Below are 21544 nucleotides of genomic sequence, written 5' to 3'. Positions count from 1 at the left end.
CTTGGGCAAGTCACTTAACCCCATTTGCCTTACCAAAAAAAAAAGACCAAAAGGTCTAGAATCTATAGAGAATTAATTTTTTTAAGGTAGGACTAAATAGGCCATATGCCATAAAGTAGTAATAATCAAAAATATGTAATTCTGGTTTAAAAAAATAGGAAAGTAAAACAGTGGATCAAAAAAGACAATAAGGAAAAATAGGAGACAACTGAACTCAATAATTGAATATTCAATAAAACCAAGAACATAAAGCACTCTGTACATAAAAAGAGCTGTTGAGAAAATTAGAGGGGTGGCTAGGTGGCACAGTGGATAGGGCACCAGCCCTGGAGTCAGGAGACCCTGAATTCAAATCCTGCCTCAGACCCTAGCTGTGTGGCCTTGGGCAAGCCACTTAACTCCATTTGCCTTGCAAAAACAAAGGAAAATCAGAAAACTGATAGAGGAAAAATAGTGTTAGAGGGACATCTTAAACCATAAATCACAATAAGCTTTAGAATGATTACATAACCTGCATATTATTAAAGATCATAACATTAAAAAAGTTCAAAGAGATCAGATAAGTATCTTTCAATCTTCACATTATCACCAAAATAAAATAATTTTGATTCCATGAAATTAAAAAGTTTTTGAAAAAATAAAAGGATAAATAAAGAACTTTTGCAAAAGGGAAACTTCATTGGAGGTAAAATCTTTTGTGTTAAATATCTCTAGATAATAGTCTGGTAATCAAAATACAAAGAAAAATAACACAAAAAAGTACATAAACCATTTTCTGAATAAATGATCAAAGGATACGAACATAAAGTTCTTAAAAGAAAAATTGCAAACTACTAACTGCTCTAAATCTCTACCTAAAAAATAACAAATCTCATATTTCACTTCACTCCTCAAAAATAGGCAAAGGTGATTCTTAAAAATGGTCCAAGACAATGTTTAAGTTTTTGTGGAAAGATACCTAATAAATATAATATTGATGGAACTCTGAAGTACTTCAACCATTCAAGAAAGTAATTTGGAATTATGCTAACAAAAAAGCAGCTAGAATGTTCATACCCTATGACCAAAAGATCCCATTGCTGGGCCTACAGTAGGTCAAAGACAGAAAGAGTCCCATAAACACCAAAATAAATTTTGGTACAGTAATTTTTGTTGTAGCAATTTAATTATGAAGGCAAAAATATAAAACTGTTGTGTACCCAAAACACTCACATAAACTTGAATATACATACACTAGGTGGCGCGGTGAATAGAGAGCACTGGCCCTGGAGTCAGGAGGGCCTGAGTTCAAATATGACCTCAGACACTTAATAATTACCTAGACCTGACTGGCTCCTTCTTCATCCAAGGGAGGAAAAAAACACCATGTCCTAGCTAGCATCTGGGCCTCTCAGACTTGAGGTTTGTTTCAAAACCTCATCAATCACCATATCCCATTGACCAGGTAAATTTCCATGTGGGAAGGACCAAGGCTGAAGTTAAATGTTACTGTATTTGTGCTGTTATTCTTTTGTGCTCTAGTTAAGTAAATCCCTTTTGTTAAATATTCAATAATCTATAAATGTTTTATTTCCTTCCAGTATCAAATCTGAACCACCAGGTACAGACATTCAATTATCATTTATATAGATTCCTAACCCTATATATATATACCCAATCATTGTCTCCTTCCTGGGCTATAGTCACACATCACCAACTACTTTTGAATGCCCTAGAGGCACCTCACACTCAATATATCCAAAACAGAACTCATCTTTTTCCCCAGATTCTTCCCTCTTCTGAATTTCCCTATGATAGCTCAGAGTTCTACCATCTTCACAGTAACTCAGGTTCACAAACCCACTGTCACTTCATTCACTCACCTCATAGATCCCATCTGTTGCTATATCTTATTGTTTCTACCTTCACAACATTTCTCTTTTATATCCACTTTTACCCATTCACAGAATCACCACTCTAATTCAGATCTTTATTATCTCTCACCTAGAATAATGCAAAAGGAGGAACCAGTCTCATGCCTGGAATCTCTCCATGTCCATGGCAGTTTTTCTTAACATAAAAGTCTGACCATGTCACTACCTGGTCAAGAAGTTTCAGAGACCCCCCTCTTAATCTCCAGGATTAAACACAAACTCCCATTTGTCATGTAACCTGTACCCTGCCAGACTCTCAGTTTCCCCAGAGTGCTGAACAGAAAAGTAGCTGTCTTCTCAGGGCCCAATCTAGCAGTACCAAGTGATGGTTAAGAGAGTAGCTTCACCTGGAAGAATTTGCATGAACTGATACTGAGCGAGATGAGCAGAACCAGAAAAACAGTGAACACCCTAACAGCAACATGGGGGTGATGATCAAACTAAGACTTGCTCATCCCTTCAGTGCAACAACCAGGGACAATTTTGGGCTATCTGCAATGGAGATGTATCCAGAGAAAGAATTATGGACTTTGAACAAAGACCAAAGACTAATACCATTAAATTAGAAAAAAAATCCATTATATTATTATTATGTAATTTTACTATCTCATACTTTATTTTTCTTCCTTAAGGATTTGATTTCTCTGTCATCACATTCAAATGAGATCAATGTATAACATGGAGCCAATGTAAAGACTAACAGGGAGGAGAAAAGCAAGAATAGGGGAAAATTTGTAAAATTTCGTAAAATTTGTAAAACTCAAAATAAACAAACAAATAAAATAAACAAAACAAAACAAACAAATAAATAAAATCTTTCTTTAAAAAGAGAGAGAGAGAGAGAGAGAGAGAGAGAGAGAGTAGCTTCAGAGCATATGCTGCATTGGCAAACTTCTTACCTTTCCAGTTTTCTTGTACTTTACTTCTCACATTCCTGTGACTCATCTACCTTGGCCTTCTTTGTAACAATGACCCAAGAATAACAATGAGTATTTATGAAGCACCTTAGATTTACAAATGCAGTACATTTTATCTCATTTGATCCCCTTGTCAACACTGCAGGAATAACAGAAATCTCAGAATTCCTCATATAATAAATTCATACCTTTCCTACAGGGCAAAATAGTTTTCTCATATTGCTTTTTAGGATTATAATATAACATCTTTTTCATCAGTCCCTTTATTTCCACCCAGTCCATACTCTAGTTTGCATCTTTATCACCTCTTCATTGGATAAATGCAATAGAATATAGCCTCCCTAATGGGTCTCCCTGCAGCCAATTAACTCCCCACTTCACACAGCTGCCAAAGTGATATTTGTAAAAGAGAAGTCGGGCTCCTGTCATTGCCCTACTCAATAAATGTCAATAGCTCCTGATCAAGTTTAAGATCAGTACAAATTCCTTTGGGGCATTTAAAGTCCTTCAAAAACAGTCTCTAACCTAACTTTCTAGGGTTTTTTATACATTACTCCCTTTCACTCACCAATCAAACTGTCTCCTCCACTACCATTCTAGAGGGCAGAAAACCCGTTTTAGCCTTTCTTTATTGCCTAACACACAGTAACCATTTAATAAATTATTTTTAACTAAAATCTTTTTTGCCTTCTGACTGATTGGTTTACACTTGAGAGATACCAATAGGAAGTCTGAATAAACCAACCCTATCCTCCAAAGTTCACAAAGGAGTCTACCATTCACACTGTCTGTGGACGGATACAAATTAGTATACTATGCTACTGTTATTTCTTGTCTAATTCTTTTCCATATCATCTCCTTGCCAGGAGAACTGGGGCACAAAAGCATATCAGTAATGCTTCTCTTCAGCTCTGGTTCAGATGGTTGCCAAGTAAAGTTCATCTCAACATAAGTTCTGTGCTTAGCAACTCTATGTCTGCATGCCAACCTCAAACCTCCCCAATATAAGAAGGGGAAAGGGTCAAAGGCATCTAAAGAGACAAAGAAGTGTCTGTAATGACATCTGGCTTAAAATAACTCTGAGATAAATGTTCCTAACACCACTTGGTACTTCATCTTGGATTTCCACTTTTTAAAAGTCTACAAAGAAGGCTCCACTAAAATACCCCAGTGAAGTTTGCCAATGCAGCATGTGCTCTGAAACTACTCTCTCTCTCTCTCTCTCTCTCTCTCTCTCTCTCTCTCTCTCTCTCTCTCTCTCAATCATCACTTGGTACTGCCAGATTGGGCCCTGAGAAGACAGCTACTTCTCCATTCAACACTGTGGGGAAACTGAGAGTCTGGCAGGGTGTAGGGGAGAGAAGGGCAATTCTTCTAATACCATTTATGAGCCCTCACTAGTGTGTCATTCTCCCCTACCCCTCAACTTGCACCTCTTTTCATTTCTCCTTTATATAGTTCCCCTTTATAAGCAATCAATCAATAAGCATTTACTTAGCATCTATCTGCCTGGAAATGTGCTAGGTTCTGAGAATACAAGGTCAAAAGTTTTAGCTCTATCAGAGGACAAAATGTAAATATATAAGCACACAAAAAATAAACACAAGGTAATGGGTCAAACTCACTAGTCTATACTCTATTTCCCTTCTAGTCAAATCTAGTCAAAATTATTCTCCCTGGCTTTCCAGAAGTTCAGCAATCACTATCAGCAATTCTCACAGAATCCTGGGCTGATCTTAATTCATTGAGAAGTTATGTGCTCCCTTACCACCTAGTTTATTTTGGGGTTTCAACTTCCATTTAACCATTTTTTTCCCTATATTTTCTTGTCCAAGACAATTCTCCTTGGTAGAGGTAATAGAAGCAAAAGCAAGAATTTAGTGAGTAAAGATTTTCTGTCCTTGGTTACCATACTGGGGTTTATCAGCAGTGGGTGTTACCCTTTTTCTGATCTTTCTTTTGCCCCTAAAATAGCTTTTTTAAAAAAAGTTTGTTTTTCTTATTAGCATTCAATATCAACCTGAATTCCTTCTGATCATTATTAGTTCTCTTAAAACAATTTGTACAGATTGGGGCAGCTAGGTGATGCAGTGGATAGATTACTGGCCCTGGAGATCGAAGGACCTGAGTTCAAATCCAGCCTCGGACAATAATTACCTAGCTGTGTGACCTTGGGCAAGTCACTTAACCCCATTGCCTTGCCAAACCTCCCCCCCCAAAAAAAGAAGGAAAACTATTCATACAGAACAGTGCCACTCCTTTAAATTAGTCTTTACTTACTAATTTGTCTAGGGATAGAAACTAGCATAATGAAAGGGAAGAGTCAAGGAGGAGTATGAGTATGAGAAGAGAAAGCACTTATCCCCACTGTGTCACAAATAACTTCTTCCCATGCACCATTAGAATTGGCTGTCTTCAGGTGGAAAATAGACCAGTGACACTGGAAGCTTGGGCATTTTATTCTCTTACAAGGATTTACCAAGAGACAGGCAACCAAAAAAAAGTGGGCAGTAACCCCAGAGCTCCCATCAACAGGGTTTTTCAAAAGATGCCAGAGTGCCCACCATGCCTCTTCTTGCTAGGGATAAGGACCTGTAAGTTGATCTAAGGTTTGTTCGCTGCTCAGTTACCTATTCTTTTTTCCATCTGTTATATGACTTTAACCAAAACACTAAGTTGACAGATAAAGAGCTGAATTTTCTTCTCCATCAGAATTATTTGCAGGTGTATGGCTAAAATTTCAATCTAGAAGATATCTTCAGAATGTTCCCTCATACCAATCCCTTCTCTGAGATCTTTGAACCTTACTCTCTAAAAATATAAGTAAACCAATTCTAGTTTTCCTGTCCTTAAAAAAAAAATCATTTCTAAAGTCTCTTACAACTCCAAAATTCCAGGAATAAACAAATATTTGTGCTGGTGAAGCAGGAAATGTACTTCTATGTTCACAAACTGCCTGGGACCTCATGCTGGTAAGATGTCTCTGGGGAGCTGTGGAACTCTGCTCAGCATTCCTTCAAACATGCTATAGCCATATCATATAGCCATATCCATCCATCCCATCCAAAAGGAAAGACAAAAAGACTGGCAAGATATGGTCAAGGTGCAAAGTGAAGAATGAACCTGTTCCCAAGAAAATGTTCCCATGTAAAAAATCCAAGTTCAAAAAACCTACACACCCTATTGTGAAATAGAAATCCACAGTGAAAAGAAAGGCAGACCTCTCCCAAGGCTCAAAGTTCAGTCCACAGATGGTGGAGTCAGTCTCCATTTGAGTGCTCCAAATGGCACTTCCATTCCCCAAGACAAGCATGTGACTTGCCCATATCTGACTGTTGGACTGAGGAATGGACACTCTTCTTTGTTGTTATTATTCAATTAATTTTCAATTGTATTCAACTCTTCATGACCTCAGTCATTTCTTGGCAAGAATACTGTAATGGTTTACCATTTCCTTCTCCAGCTCATTTTACAGATAAGGAACTGAGGGCAAACAAGGTGAAGTGACTTACCCAGGGACACACAGCAGTAAGTTTCTGAGGTCACATTTGAAGGAAAATGAGTCTTCCTGACTGCAGACTAGACACTCTATCGACCATACCACCTAGCCATCCTTCTTGTCCAATTCTATCTTCCTTCAATGAGAAAAGAGTCTATGAATCAACTCTGCCTCTTCTCTTATGTAGTGAATTTTTGAAAGATATCAAATTTATATTCACTTCTCTTTTCATTATTTCTATTTCCTTTTAATTCTTTCCTTTAAAAATCAAGTAAGTACAAATAAAGCTCAAAATGATGCTCAAACTAATTAAAAGAACTACAATTTCACTGTATAAAACTTTGCTCAAAATAATTGAGCTTCTAGCTAGAACTTTGAACTATTTAATTTTAATTCCAATTTTTTAAATTTCCAATTCTGAACTATTTAATCTTCCAATCAATGGAGCAAAACCATGCCACTAAAGTTTATTTTAATTTTGTTCAATTTACTTGGCCTCAATAATTATTATTTGTCTATAATATGCAAAACATTATTCTAGTCAGTCAATAAACATATATTAAGTCCTTAAACTATCTTTAAGAAGTTCATATTCTAAAATATGAATAAATTATATACATGAATAAATATATACATGCATAAATTATATACATTATATTATATACATCCATCACACCTATAAACAAAGAGAGATGTAATATAAATGGAAAGGGAGGTAGGGATGGTGCAGCACTGGGAAAGTAGATAGTAAGTTTTGATATTAATTTTAAAGGAAGTCTGTGAATCCAGGAGGGGGAAGAGGGGAGGCCCGGGGGGTTGATGAGTACCAAGCATGGGGAACAGCCATAGAAAAGATAGGGGTAGAGTTGGGAGCAGCAAGAAGACCAGTGCTCCTAAGTCATAGAGTGCAAGGAGGGAACCAAAGTATAAAAAAGACTAGAAAGATAAGAGAAAGAGAATGGGTCAGGTTGTAAAGGATTTTAAATGATTGAGGACTTTATATTTGGCCTGAGAAGAAAAAGGGAGCAGGAATCATAGAATAAAGGTATGATGTCATCAGACCTGTGTTTTGGGTAAATCGCTTTGGCCACAACCAAGAATACAAGGACAGAAGAGGAAAAACATCAGCTTTTCTCTAGGAACATCAGTTCTACTCTAGATAGAATACATAAAAACAGTTAAGTACTAGATCTTCTGAGGAGGAAGAGAGAACTGACCCATGGGGCATCAGGAAAGGTTTGTAGAATGACATACTATCTTAGCTGTCTCTTAAAGAAAATTATGGAAGAAAGCAGAGAGTGTGAAGAGTGAGCATATTCAAGGCAAAGATAGCTCTGTGTGTGTTTGTGTGTCTGTGTGTGTGTGTGTGTGTGTGTGTGTGTGTTTGTACACACAGAGAGAGGAAGCCTTAGGAAGTAAATCTAGAAAAAAAGTAACTTCATGCCAAATTGTGAAGAGATTTAAATGCTGAGTTGAAGTTTGTATCTTATCCTAAAGGCAACAGAGTACTTCTAAAGATTCTTAAGTAGGGGCCCAGTGATACAGTAAGATTGATCCTTCAGGAATAACAAACTTGGAGATGATAGCCTAGAGAGGAAGAGAGGTTTAGTAATTCCTTTGGAAGGCTATTGTCCAGGAAAGAACTGATAAGAGCTTTAACAGGAGTGGTCACCAGGTGATCCAGGATTTGAAAGCTGTAGTAAAAATAAAATTAACCAATCTTGAATATGAGAGAAGAGGGAGGAGAAGGTGTGAAAAAGGAAGAATCAAAACCTACTCCAAAGTTGCAAATTGAGATACCTGGGAGGGCTGGTGCTTCCCTCAATAAAAATAGGTTAAGTTTGAGAAAAGACAGGTTTAAGAGGAGAAAAAAATGGATTGTTTTGGGTATTCTGAGTTTACAGGGCTTCCAGATGAATTTCAAACTGAAATTCAGTTTTCTATAATTCTCTAATATAAATCTATACCTCTGTTCCACTGAAAAAATTAGTGTCTGTAATAAAATCATTTTTAAATTGCATGAAAAAACTGAAAACTTTCTGATATATTAGTAACATTCATAGAACCTTAAAACTAGGAAATCTCACCCAACCACTATTCTAAATATGACTACCCCTCAAATAACCTTCACAACTATTCAAATATTATGTGTTAAGAAAGAATAAGACTATTCCAAGTGAGTCTCTTTCATTTTCAGAGAGCATGAATTATAAAGTTTCTTCATCTAGAGCTGAAATCTGCCTCCCTGTAAATTTTACCCATTCATTTTAGTTTTATTCTTTCATGACACAGAAAAAATCAAATCTTCTATATAACAGACTTTTAAATATTTGAAGTCAGTGACTTTGTTTCCTCTAAATTTTCTCAACTCTAAATATTCCAAGCTCTTCCAACTGTTGCACATGTTACACAATTCTCAGTATCCTTGTGATCCCTTAAAGGTCTCTGGGACATGAATCTTAGAACTGAAAGGGACCTCAGAGGTCAAACAGTAAAACCCCATTAACAAATCAGAATTCTGCTAGGATATACCAGTAATCAACCAATCTTTATTGGAAGACCTTTAGTAAGGAGGAATTTATTGTCTCCAAAAGCTGCCCATTCTTTTTCAGAATAGCTCTTCTTGATTTAAGAAAACTTTTGAAAAAATTAAATTTTTTAAAATAACTTCTCTACTACCCACTGGTTCTGGTTCCCAGTTCTTCCCTCAGCTAGGTGGTACAGTGAATAGGGTACTACTGGTTATGGAGTCAGGAAAACCCAAGTTCAAATCCTCAGAAACTCACTAGCTGTGTGACCTTAGAAAGCCACTTAATTTCTTGCCTCACTTTCCTTTAATAGCAACTATCCTCATAGAGTTGGGGTAAGATCAAATAAACTATTCATAAAGCATACAGTAGGCACCATAGAACTGGTTTTCCCTTCCCTCAAAACAACAAGAACACTTGAAGGCAGTTAGTTTGTCCTTCACCCTCAAGTCCCCTCTAGTTCCTTCATCAATCCAGAATATGGAATCGTCTCCAAACCCTTTTATTCCTTGTCATCCTCTTCAAAACACTCTCTAGGCTGATATAATTCCCTCATCTGAACACAATCCCTCTCTCATTCTGGACACTATACTTTCCCTAAAGCAGTCTAAAATGTTGTTGATTTTTTTGGCTGCAACATTACACTGTTGACTCCAATTAACTAAAAACCCCATATCTTTTTCACATAAACTTGTCCTAGTTACGCCTTCCAGGTGTTGTACTGAAGATATTTTTTAAACACAAATGCAAGACTTTGCCTTTAGACCTATTATAGTTAACATTATTAGGTTCAGTACATCATTCTAACCAATCAAAATTTTTTTTGCATCCTGACTCCAACACATTGGTTTTTCCTTCTATTCATTTGACAAGTATGTGCCTTTATACAAACCATCTGATAAAAATGTGATACAGCATAAAGTCAAGGACCACTCCCTAGAAAGTTCCACTAGAGAGCTCCCCACATATAGGTATCAATTCCTTACGAAATGAATGACTTTGTCAACTGCTTTCCAAAAAAAAAAATATATATATATATATATAAACTATGTCTACAATATTCCCCTGATCTATCAATCTAGCAATCCTATCAAAAAAGAAAATAAGGTTAATCTAGAATGTCCTGATCCTGATGATGTGCTAGTTCTTTGTGATACCCATCTCCTTTCCTACATGTTAACAAACTATACTATAATATTACATTCTATAGTTTTATCAGGAATTAAAAACAAATTGTTAGGTTATAGTTTGTAGATTCTATTCTCTTTCTATTTTTGAAGACCAAGACCTTGCTTTGCCTTAATTCAGTCCTCTGGTACTTATCTCATTCTTCATGATCTTTCAAAAATGGCTGATAATGACCCAGCAATCTCACCCATCAGGACTCTAGGACATAGTCTGCATGATCCAGATAGTAAACTTAATGAAGACAGCTTAATATTCTCTTTCTAGATCCTTACTTATAATGACTTTCAACTCTTTGAAAATATCATTCTCTTTGAGAGAGGGGAAAAAAAGCAAAACTACAATTGCAAAGTTCTGTCCTTTTCTCCATTATTCATTATCATTATCATTCCTATCTTTTCCAAAAAACAGCTAAGCTGATCTCAGAGACAAAAACAGGGTTCAAGTTCTGTTTCGAGACACTTACTATGTGAACCTTGGCCAATCATCATTTCTTAGTATCTCCAAGATAACAAAGACTTTAAAGGAATGAATACATGTTGATCTGCATTGGTAGACGTTCTCTATACCAATGAAATTTACATATTCAGTACAACAAAAAAGTGAAAAATACTTTTTGATGCCCTCAGTTTCCAAAGAATCAGTAAATTTGAACTTTAGCATGATTTTGGAATTCCTGATGTTTTTCTTACAGCACCATGTCAGATTTTTGAACACATCTTCAGTTACCCTTGATCTAAGATTTTTGGTGAGGCCTTTGAACATTGACAGTGGTCACTTTTCTTTTTCATCCAAATTGTTTGTTGCTTCTTCAAAGTTTCATTCTTCCTTTTCTTTTGGGACTACTTTTCTCTGAAAAAATTTTAGGCCACTAGATCCTACCTATCCTTTCTCTGAACCCTGTGAAATCTGCTCTCTCAAAAATCTAGGGTGTATTGTATGTCAGACCATGCCCAAGTGATTGTAATTAAAATCCTCAAAGGAACAAAAACATTATCCCTCCTCCTTCTTGTTCCTTTGTATCACAAATCCTTCTCTAGAAAAGAAGCCCCAGAAAGGGAGTCAGTCCTGGGAGCCCCTGTGGATGACTATACCATGAGGACTGAAGGGACATCTTGTTGCCTTCTTACTGTGGCTACCCCACACTGACAGTCACAGGATGGCACATCATCAAGTCCATCTCTTCATTTTAAAGATAGGAAACTGAACTCTGGAAAGTTTCAGTGATTTGCCCAAGGTCATACTGGTACTAAGTGTCAAAAGGAAGATATGATTTCAGGTTCTCTAAATCTAATCAAGAGTTTTTCCCCCTGCTCTACTGCTTAATGGGCACTGCTTTATTCCATCTCATTAGACATATTATGTGCATTTGAATAGAAATATTAGAAAGGAATGACTTTACTGCTGGAGATAGACTAAAAAATGCATACATATGTGTACACACACATAAATACATACACACACACACACACACACACACACACACACACACAGAGTTTTCTGCCATCAGACTCAGTGTGTCAAATGCTTTCTGGATCCAGATTCTGTCATTTGATATACTGACCACTTCTTTAAACTTTGTGTCATGAACAAATCTGATAAGCATGTCATTTAAGTCATCCAGTCACTGATAAAAATGTGGACTGTTAACTAAAGACTTTCCAGCTTGAACATTAAGGAACATTAAGAGTGATACAGGAGCGGCTAGGTGGCGCAGTGAATAGAGCACTGGCCCTGGAGTCAGTAGTACCTGAGTTCAAATCCGACCTCAGACACTTAATAATTACCTAGCTGTGTGGTCTTGGGCAAACCACTTAACCCCATTGCCTTGCAAAAACTTAAAAAAAAAAAAAGAGTGATACAGTATGACAAACATGAATTTAAAATACTTAAAATTACAATCAAAATTCTGGTGATAAGATTATTTTATCTAATATATAGTCTTTTCTTTTTTCTTTCTTTATTTTGAATTCACAATTTTCCCCCCAATCTCACTTCCTCCCCCCCCACTCTCTTGCTTTCCCCCCACACTCATATATAGTCTTTTTTTCTTTACTTGACTTGTTTTAAATAATTATTAAACTGAGACCCTGAGAGCTTGATATTTACATTCAGTGAAAAGGCTTAATTTACAAAAGGAAAATCTGACCAGTATCATTTTATAACTTTGTTAATGATCTTAATTATATGCAAAATGAAATGAACAGAGCCAGGAGAACATTGTACATAATAATAGTAACATTGCACAATGATCAACTGTGAATGACTTAGCTATAAAGAGCAATAAAATGATCCAAGACAATTCTGACAGAAAATGCTACCCACCTCCAGAGAAAGAAGTGATAGCATATGAATGCATATTGAAGCATACATTTTTATTATTCTTGGTTTTTTGGCCTGTTTTCTTTTGCAACATGGCTAATATAAAATGTTTTGCCTGACTACACATGTATAATCTGTGTTAAATTGTTTACTTTCTTAGGGAGGGAGAGGAGTTGGAACTCAAAGTTTTTAAAAATAAATGTAAAAAATTTGTGGTTGTATGTAACTGAGAAATAAAATAAAAATTAAATAAAAATAATAATTTTAATCATACTCCAAGATAAATATATGAAATTCTACTGCAAAATCATTCAAATATAACCAAGTTTTTTCAACCCATTTATAACACTATTCTGGAACTGTTCCCTATAACATCACTTCCCCTAAATTCATGTGTTCATGGAACCATTTAAACAATATTGGGTAGGTGTGCCTTATTAAAACTACTTAAAAAATTAATCACTTCAAGTTCCACAATATGACCAGACTTATTTAACCAAGGATGTAAATGTAGTACAAAGGAATATGGGCAATATATAAAATAGCATGTCATCTAATGAGATCATAGGATCACAGATTTTAGATCTCAAAGGAATCTCAGAAACTATCTAAGTCATTCTCTTTATTTTACAGAAAAGATAATTGATCCCCAGAGAGGTGATGTACCTATCCAAAGTCATAATAGTATTAAGACAATGACAGAAGCCAAGATTTATACCTACTTCTTCTGACTCCAAGCTACCATTCTTGTTCATTGTTCACATTATCTTCCTGTCATGTCTAGGAAAGCATCATAAATGAAGGTAATTTGGAAATAGTGTTAAAAAAGAAGATAAAACTATGAATCTGAAAACCTGAGCCCTAGACCCAGATATGTCATTAACTGGCTATGTAATAGTAGTCCTTAGGCAAAAATTTCTCTAACCCTCACTTTCCTCTTCTGCATGATATAGATGACCACATACCTCTACTACCTCCCATAGCTAGTGTGTGAATTGAGTGAATTGAGTGATATGGTGATGTGATCCCATCTCATGCTGGCTGGAGAGGATATAGAAAGAAAAACATTTCCCCTCTTTGAATCAAACCCAGGCCAAAAACCTCAAGTAACTAACAATCGAGGTTTGCTTCCCAAGATGTTCCTTATCTTTTCTGAAGAGGCACCAATCATTAAGCAGAGTACACAAGGCAGATATTTAATAAGACTTTGTTGGGGGTGACTAGGTAGCACAGTGGATAGAATGCTGGCCCTGGGAGTCAGGAGTACCTGAGTTCAAATCCAGCCTCAGACACTTAATAATTATCTAGCCTTGGGCAAGCCACTTAACTCCATTGCCTCGCAAAAACCTAAAACAAACAAACAAACTGCAAAAAAAAAAAAATCAAACCCACAAAAAAAGACTTTGTTGAAAAAATGGTCAATTGGAATAAAAGAGTAATGAAAATTTAAAAAAAAAAACAAATCTGGAAGAGTCATAGCACAGTTTTTAACTAATCATCTAGATCCACAGTATTGTAACAAGCACGAATTCCTGACTGTTCAACAATTCTCAGTTAGCTTTAGTCTATTCCACAAGTGCTGATCAGTCAGCTCCAGTTTGAGGTGCTTGTCACCCAGGGGGCTGGAGAGAAGGAGATCATCACAACCTATTATTACAACTGGAAAAACAACTCAAACAGCATCTCCTGGACACCATCATTGATTTCAGAAACTTTTCTTCCTGCAAGATCTGATCAACTCTGACACTCAGACTTCCTCCTTGATACGATTTACTGGATGACTGAAATGGCCAGACATGCAACTGGGGAATCATTAGGAAAGGTGAATATGTAAAAGGAGGTAAACTGAAAGGAAGAATCTGAACTGGACCCAGAGTTTATCACAGGAAGTCAACAGCAATTATTAAATGTACTCTAAGTAACAAAAAAACAACTAATAATAATCTCTATTGTTAAGGATTCAAGAAAATCTACTCTCAGGTTAAAATTCAAACCACTAAAAGGAATCTGACTAAGTCATCCTGCCCAATCCCTTGACTATCAGAATTACAAATAAATTACAAAAAAATAGCATATTGGATATTTTTTAAAGAAGCTCAACAACAAAATTCCACACAGCTATTTGGCAGAACTTTACTAAATAGAAAGCAAGGCTTTGACTCTAAAGAAAATGCAGGCATAGACAGTCACTCATAGTTACCTTCTTAAAAACAAAAAGCTCTATATCCAGCTTTAGCTCTGCTCTAAATCCAAATTCTGGAAACAAGAGGTTTAGTCACTAAGCAAAAAAAAGGAGTCAGCTGTCTAAAATACTAGAATTTTTAAAAAATCATAAAAATCAAAGTATAGAGATAGTTAAACCATAACTTTTCTGGTCCCACCATAAGAAAGGAGTCAAAAAGACCTTCATTTAGAACACTGACTTTTCTATACCCTGACAACTAAAGAAAAATGACAGAGTTAAAACTGACAATAGATCAATTCTATGAAAACATGGTATAGTAGAAAGAATACCAGAAATGGCTAATGAGGAGTTTATTTTGTTTGACTATGCATGTTTGTAATGAGTATCAATTTTCTTGCCTTCTCAATGTGGGGAGGAGGAGGTCAGAGAAATTTTAAAACTGAAAGTAAAATAAAATTGAATTTTAAAAAAGGACCAAAGTTTGCACCTCTCCTCTAACACTTACTTAGGAGCAAGTCACTTCATCCTTTGTGCCTCAAACTTTACATGTAAAATAGGGTTAATATTTGTATCAGTTAACAGAATTAATGTGAAGAGAAGAAATCAGCTATAAACCTTAAAACATACCAATTAAGTTAATATGACTGATTATTTACAGTGAGCACCAATAGCAGCATTGAAGAGACAGGGATAAACATTTTCATTTCTACATACAAGCTAACCATTTTATACTAATCTGAACATAGTTATGATAGTCTTCTTTAGTGACTTAAGTCTCCCAGGGAGAAGGAAGGTAAATAAGTATTTCTCTAGCACCTCCTAGGTGTCAGGTGCATTGCTAAAGGGCTTTACAAAATCATCTCATTTGACTCTCACAACAAATCTGGGAGGGAGGTACTGATATTATCCCCATTTTACAGTTGAGGAAATTGAGGCAAACGGGGCAAATGACTTGCCTAGGCCTAACAGATAAGTCAATGCCTGAAGTCAGATTTAAACCCAGGTCTTCCTGACTCCAGGCCTGGCACTGCAATTTTGTGCAGCCCTTTGCTCACCTCCCTTCTATTGCCCAGGGTCAATCCAGTTTCAGATTAATTAAGAGGTAGTATGGTGTGAAATGAAAAGAGCCCCCTGTTCAAATATTGGCTCTGACATTCACTAGCAATATGACAATGCGCAAATCACTTAAATCTCTCTTAACCTAAGTTTCCTCATTTGCATAATAAGGATCATTTGACAAGAGATGAATGGCCAAAGAATATAAATTATCTTCAAAAGAAGAAAGGCTAACTGGGGTCGGCTAGGTGGCAGAGTGGATAAAGCACAGGCCTTGGAGTCAGGAGTGCCTAAGTTCAAATCCCGCTTCAGACACTTAATAATTACCTAGCTGTGTGGCCTTGGGCAAGCCACTTAACCCTTTCTGCCTTGCAAAAAAAACCTTTAAAAAAGGCTAACTAAAAAGTCCCAAATCACTAGTAAGAAAAATTCAAATTAATACAATTTTATTTCTCTCCATGCTCACCAAACTGGCAATGATAAAAGATGGAACTATCTATGCTAGAGGGTCCTTTAGACCCAAGGATTCTTAACCAAGGTTTGTTTTTGAAAAGATTTTATGTAATTGGTTTCTTTTGTAATCTAAGGTATTTTAGGTTATGCATTTAAAAACACTGTTCTAAGAAGGGACTCCAAGGCTTTGCCAGATTGCTAAAGAGGCCCATGATACAAAAAAAAGATTAAGAATCCTTGGCATATAGACTATTGGTGGTCCAGCTCTCTGGAAAACTCATTTGGAATTATACAAGAAAAGTGAGTAATCTGCTAATATTGTCTGATCCAGCTGATCTGGATTTGTTATTACTGTTTGATCTAGTTATCAGATAATTCATTCTTCATGATCTTTCAAATATGTACATGACATGTGTGTGTGTGTGTGTGTATATACATATATATATATATATATATGTACATATATATATACCAGAATATCCAGTCCTCTTGAAGTAGCAAAAAATTGAAAATAAAAGGGGTTGTTCAACAACTGCAGAATGGCCAGGTAAGTTAGTATATGAATACAGTGGCTTACTACTGTACCACTGCAAGTGAAAAATATGAGAGGTTTAGAGTAATGCAGTCCTTTATGGACTGATGTGATGTAGTCCTGAAGAACAGAAAATCAAAAGAGAGACTCCGTCTAACTAAAACTACAATCTATTACCTGACATAATGGTAGATGAAGAGAAATTTATAAGAAGTCACTGTCTTTCATTTCCAGAAAAAAAAAGACAAAAAAAAATACAGATGAAGAAAGACCCTATAAATACCAGAAAACAGAACAATCAACTTCCTGTATGCTACAAAATAAAAGTGTTCTCCAGACTATATTGTAGTAGGAGCAGCCATAATTCACCTGCTGCCTCCATTCTTGTGGGATTCCTTCCCTCAAGGATATTATTCAAGTAGCCAACATGCCCCAATATCAAGGATGTCTCCCTCCTTTAAGAAAAGTAATTTTCAGTTTCTCTTTTATGTGTTGGCTTCCCCCATGAGAATGTAAACTCCTTGAAGGCAAGAACTGTCTTTCTTTAGTGTCAGGAACAATGTAAGTATTTAATAATTGCTTACTGACTAAAAAGACCATAATATGAACAATGACTAAAATAATATAAGTGAAAACAACTTTAAAAGGCAGCTGACCTTGGATGAAATATAATGATTAATCTTAATGTGGAAGGTCAGATGATGAAATTCACTTCCCTACTCTAGATACAAAGGTAGAGGGCTAAAATGCTATATGAACTATCAGACAACTCTGTATGGGTCAACTGAGCTGAACTGTTTTTGTTTTTTTCAGTGAAGATGTAAATGAAGAGTGGAGAGTTTTTAGGAAATAACTATAGTATAAAATCAAAAGGCATTAATGAAACAAAATAAATAAATAGAAAGGAGGTTTATATTCAAGATCTCTAAGGTCACTTTCAGTTTTAAATCAATAATTCTATGAACCTGGGGATGAGACTCAAATTAGAACAATTCTAATATAGCAAGAATTGATAAGGGAATTGGGTCCATTTGAAGATGGGCTGAATATTGCAATCCAAAGTAGAAAACCTAGGACCACTAAAGACAATCTGGAAGCGAGTCAATTTAAAAATCAATGAAACAGAAAGCAATACTATGTCAATACTATGTTGGTAGCAAGGAAGGAAGGAAGGAAGGAAACAAACTGCCCTCCCTACCCTCAGAGGGCTTAGATTCTAATGGGTTCTCATATTTACAATCATAAGTATATAAAGAATATACTGAATAAATATAAGGTCTTAGGGGTAGAACATAAGCAAATGGAGGATCAGGAAAGGATCAACAATTGTAGAAGGTGGCACTTGAGCACAGTTTGAAAAGAAAAAGGAATTCTAAGAGGTGGAGATGAGAAGAAACTACATTGCAGGAAAGGAGGCTAGCAAAGGCTTAGAGATAGCAAATGGAATGCTGTTGCTTATGAATGAGGTCCAATAAGAAGGTCAATGTAAGAAATGCTAAAAGAAGATAAATGTATAATGATGCTAAAAAACATAGACTAGATTACAAGAGTTCTGAAAGCCAGAAAAATTTGTATCTGATTGAAGAAGAAACAGGGAATTATTATTGATAATTAAGAATAGGACCTGCCCTTTATGGAAAAAAGTGTATCTTGACTCTTGGGGAGGTTCTACAGATGGGGTTGGGTTACTGCAGGTAGCCAATGCACCCCTTGAAGTTCAACTCTTCTGGAAATTAAGAAGTATTCTGTCCTTTACCTTAGATTGGAATTCAGTAGAATTTACTACTTTCCCACCCAGTCATAGCAGTCTGATTATTTAGTAAATAGTCTCCATTCCAATACTCAGAAACCAACATCTCCAAGAGCCACAATGTTAAGGTTTTCCACATAGAATGCTGTATTTTAGTCTTACCAAAAAAAAAATCTAAGATTTACCAACCCTCAAAAAATTATCAGCCCAATCTCTCCCCCAAAATACCTAATTTAATTAATGAAAAAGACACTCTTTTGCATGTATCCAGCATGAAGTATTTACTTAACTTAGAGAAGTGGTTATTTGAAATGTATATAATCAGTTTTTAACCTTATTTTTTTTTTATTAGTTTTTTTTTTGCAAGGCAAACGGGGTTAAGTGGCTTGCCCAAGGCCACAGGGCTAGGCAATTACTAATTGTCTGAGACTGGATTTGAATCCAGGTACTCCTGACTCCAGGGCCGGTGCTTTATCCACTGCCACCTAGCCGCCCCTTTAACCTTATTTTTTAAAGAACCTTTACAACCACAAAGAAAAATGGCAATTCATACCATCTTAGGCAAAGCATCAAGTTTCCAGAGTTTAATAACAATATATTAACCTTGGACAGGTTTTCCAATCACACCCATTTTGAAATATATTAATAGTTTCCCTAAGTGTTTGTTATCTTGGAATCAGGCACTTTGTGGCATTGGTCAAGACTGCCAAGAAGAGTAAGTCAGAAGTACTAAGACAACACCTACCAAAACCTACTAGCATGTGGAATGATAAAGTCTGAGGTGACCTTGTGGGACAAGCAGGAAACACAATGAAGGCATTTCAAAGTAGAGCAATTTTGTAAGGTGCCTTCCTTCTAATAAACCAAATATACAGATGCTGCTACATTTGCCTAAACCTGTAAGATGGGAAAAAAAAGTAGGAAGGGGAGCAATTATCTAGATAATTAAGATCAAATCTACTGCAGAACCAATGAATAAACAACACTTTTAATAACTGATTTATCATCATTCTTCACTTTATCAGAAAAGGATCTGTCTATAAAGCAGGTTGTTCAATTTCTGGCTGCCATTGACCTGCATTTTGAAAATAATCTTCTGTTTACCTTGAGAGTGATTCAAACCATGAAGAGAAATAATGTTACTTTGCCGGATACTGACTTACAAATGGGTTCCTGGGCCAATAAAGGCCCCTTGTCTAGATGTTAACAAAGAAAGCCTCCTCAATAGAAGGCTGTTATGACCTCAAAGCCTTGAGCAGCCCTAACTTACTAGCTGAGCTCTTTCCAGTATAAATTGGTACTACTACTTACTTAGTTGGGCTCACTGTTGGCCTTGTTGATGAGGCAAGAAATTCTCACTTTGGGATAACCAGATGTGAGGAAAATAAAATCCCACCACTTTCATTCTATTATAGCCATGATTCCTGAGGATACTAAATGTTGAAAGTCATGTGTCAATGATAAGAGAGACTGCACTTCAGAGTGTATAGTGAGAAATAAGGATGAATCACAGGGCAGTCATCAGGCAATGGTAACTTGCTAGGTAGGGGGTAGCAATGAGTAGGATGGCTATTCTTAATACATTATTATAAAATAAAGTTCAATATAAGTTTGAAGCAATGGAGTCACTTTGCAAAAAATTGTATGTTACATTGAGAAAACTTTCTGTGACATTGATTAATTCAATTATGTGATCTCCTTCCATTAGCTAGATATATTTGCTTCCCACCCCAAAACGAGAATCCTCCTGGATACCAAATCTCTCCCAAAGAGAATTAAAATTAAAGCATACTTGCCAATCTGAGTTCCTGTCTCAAATTTCACATTCTCAGTATCAGTATAGAGGCATTGGTATAATGGTACAAATTCTCTCATATACAGACTACTGGGTGTAAACAAAGGTGAAGGTATATTCCTCTAACCAATCTACAACAGCTATATACATGGTAAAAGATAGCAAGGAATTTAACTAGTAGATATAATTATTTAGGGAATTGTGATATAAAGCAGTATTATCATTAATAAACACTTGTTGGGGGATGGCTAGGTGGCGCAGTGGATAGAGCATCTGCCCCAGAGTCAGGAGGACCTGAGTTCAAATCCGATCTCATACACTTAATAATTACCTAGCTGTGTGGCCTTGGGCAAGCCACTTAACCCCAAAAACTAAAAAAAAAAAAAAAATACTTGTTGAATGTTTTGGATGTTAGTAGAAGGAAAAGAAATAATTAAGACAATAATGGGTAAGGTACCAGCTCACCAAATTGACTGGTTAAGTAACGCTTGGAAAGACGGACTTAGTTATCCTGAGCATTCTAAAGAAGCAGTGCATCATCAGGAGTAAAGAAAGGTATTATGACCAAGTACCAAGCTGTGCACAGAATTTCTACAGTGACCCTTATACAGTATTACGGTCTCTGGGGTCCATAACCCGAGAAGCGGAGAGGTCATTTTATATGTGACAGAGGACACAAGTGACAGAGCGAGCTCTCCATGATGGACAGCACCCAGGTCACACACTGGTTGTGCTAGGAAGAAAACAACGAGTTGGCGAGGGTTCTGGGCCAGATCCAGTTTGGTGACCGTGTCTAAGGGGGACTAGCGATGCTCGGGCGCTCCTGAGCTGCTAGGGCACCGGCCGACCCGGCGGGCGGGTCCGGCTGTCCGGAGGGGCTACTCCGGGCCGGCGCTGGTGCAGGGGGCAGCACGGGCGACACCGCTCTCGCAACAGTAGCCGGGCACAAGTGGCACCGCCTCGCGGCGCGGGCGGGCCCCCCGGGGCCGGGCGATGCCCGCTCGCACCTGGCAGCGCGTGACGCTGGCCCGAGGGGGGCGGCTGGGGGGCGGCGGCGGGCGCCCCGCAGGTGCCCGGGTTACCTGGTGCAGGGCTGTCAGCCCGTCGACGTTGACCGTGTTGATGTCGGCTCCCCGGGCCAGCAGCCGCTTCACTTCGTCGGTGTCCCCGCTGGAGCAGGCCGCCAGGAAGACGGCCCCGTCCTCGAAGCGGACCCGAGGCCCCCCGCGACGGGACGACGGCAGCTCGCGCCCGGAGCCCCGCCGCTCCGCCGACTCCTGCTCGGTCTGAGAGCCCCGCCAGCGCCGCAGCTGCTCGGCCCGCCGCACCCGCGCCGACTCGGCCCGCTTCCCGCCCAGGTGCTCCAGCTCCGCCATGGCCCCGGCCCGGCCCGGCCCCGGCCGCTGCTG

The 21544-nt window shown here is 37.4% G+C and overlaps 1 protein-coding gene across 7 annotated transcripts in view; it reads right to left on the bottom strand.

Annotated features, from left to right (window-relative positions):
• The window catches only part of PPP1R12B (protein phosphatase 1 regulatory subunit 12B), a 263657-nt gene extending 242131 nt beyond the window's left edge, over window positions 1–21526 (bottom strand). For all 7 annotated transcript variants that reach the window (XM_074222381.1, XM_074222384.1, XM_074222382.1 and 4 more), the window contains exon 1: window positions 21218–21526. In XM_074222381.1, coding sequence (XP_074078482.1) covers window positions 21218–21511 — 294 coding nt within the window. In that variant the 5' untranslated portion in view covers window positions 21512–21526. The remainder of the gene's footprint in view (window positions 1–21217) is intronic.
• Between the last annotated feature and the right edge of the window lie 18 nt (window positions 21527–21544).

This window comes from Macrotis lagotis, chromosome 2 (genome assembly GCF_037893015.1).
Source record: "Macrotis lagotis isolate mMagLag1 chromosome 2, bilby.v1.9.chrom.fasta, whole genome shotgun sequence".
NCBI classification, from domain to species: Eukaryota; Metazoa; Chordata; class Mammalia; order Peramelemorphia; family Peramelidae; genus Macrotis; species Macrotis lagotis.
This window is presented reverse-complemented; position numbering and strand designations above follow the sequence as displayed.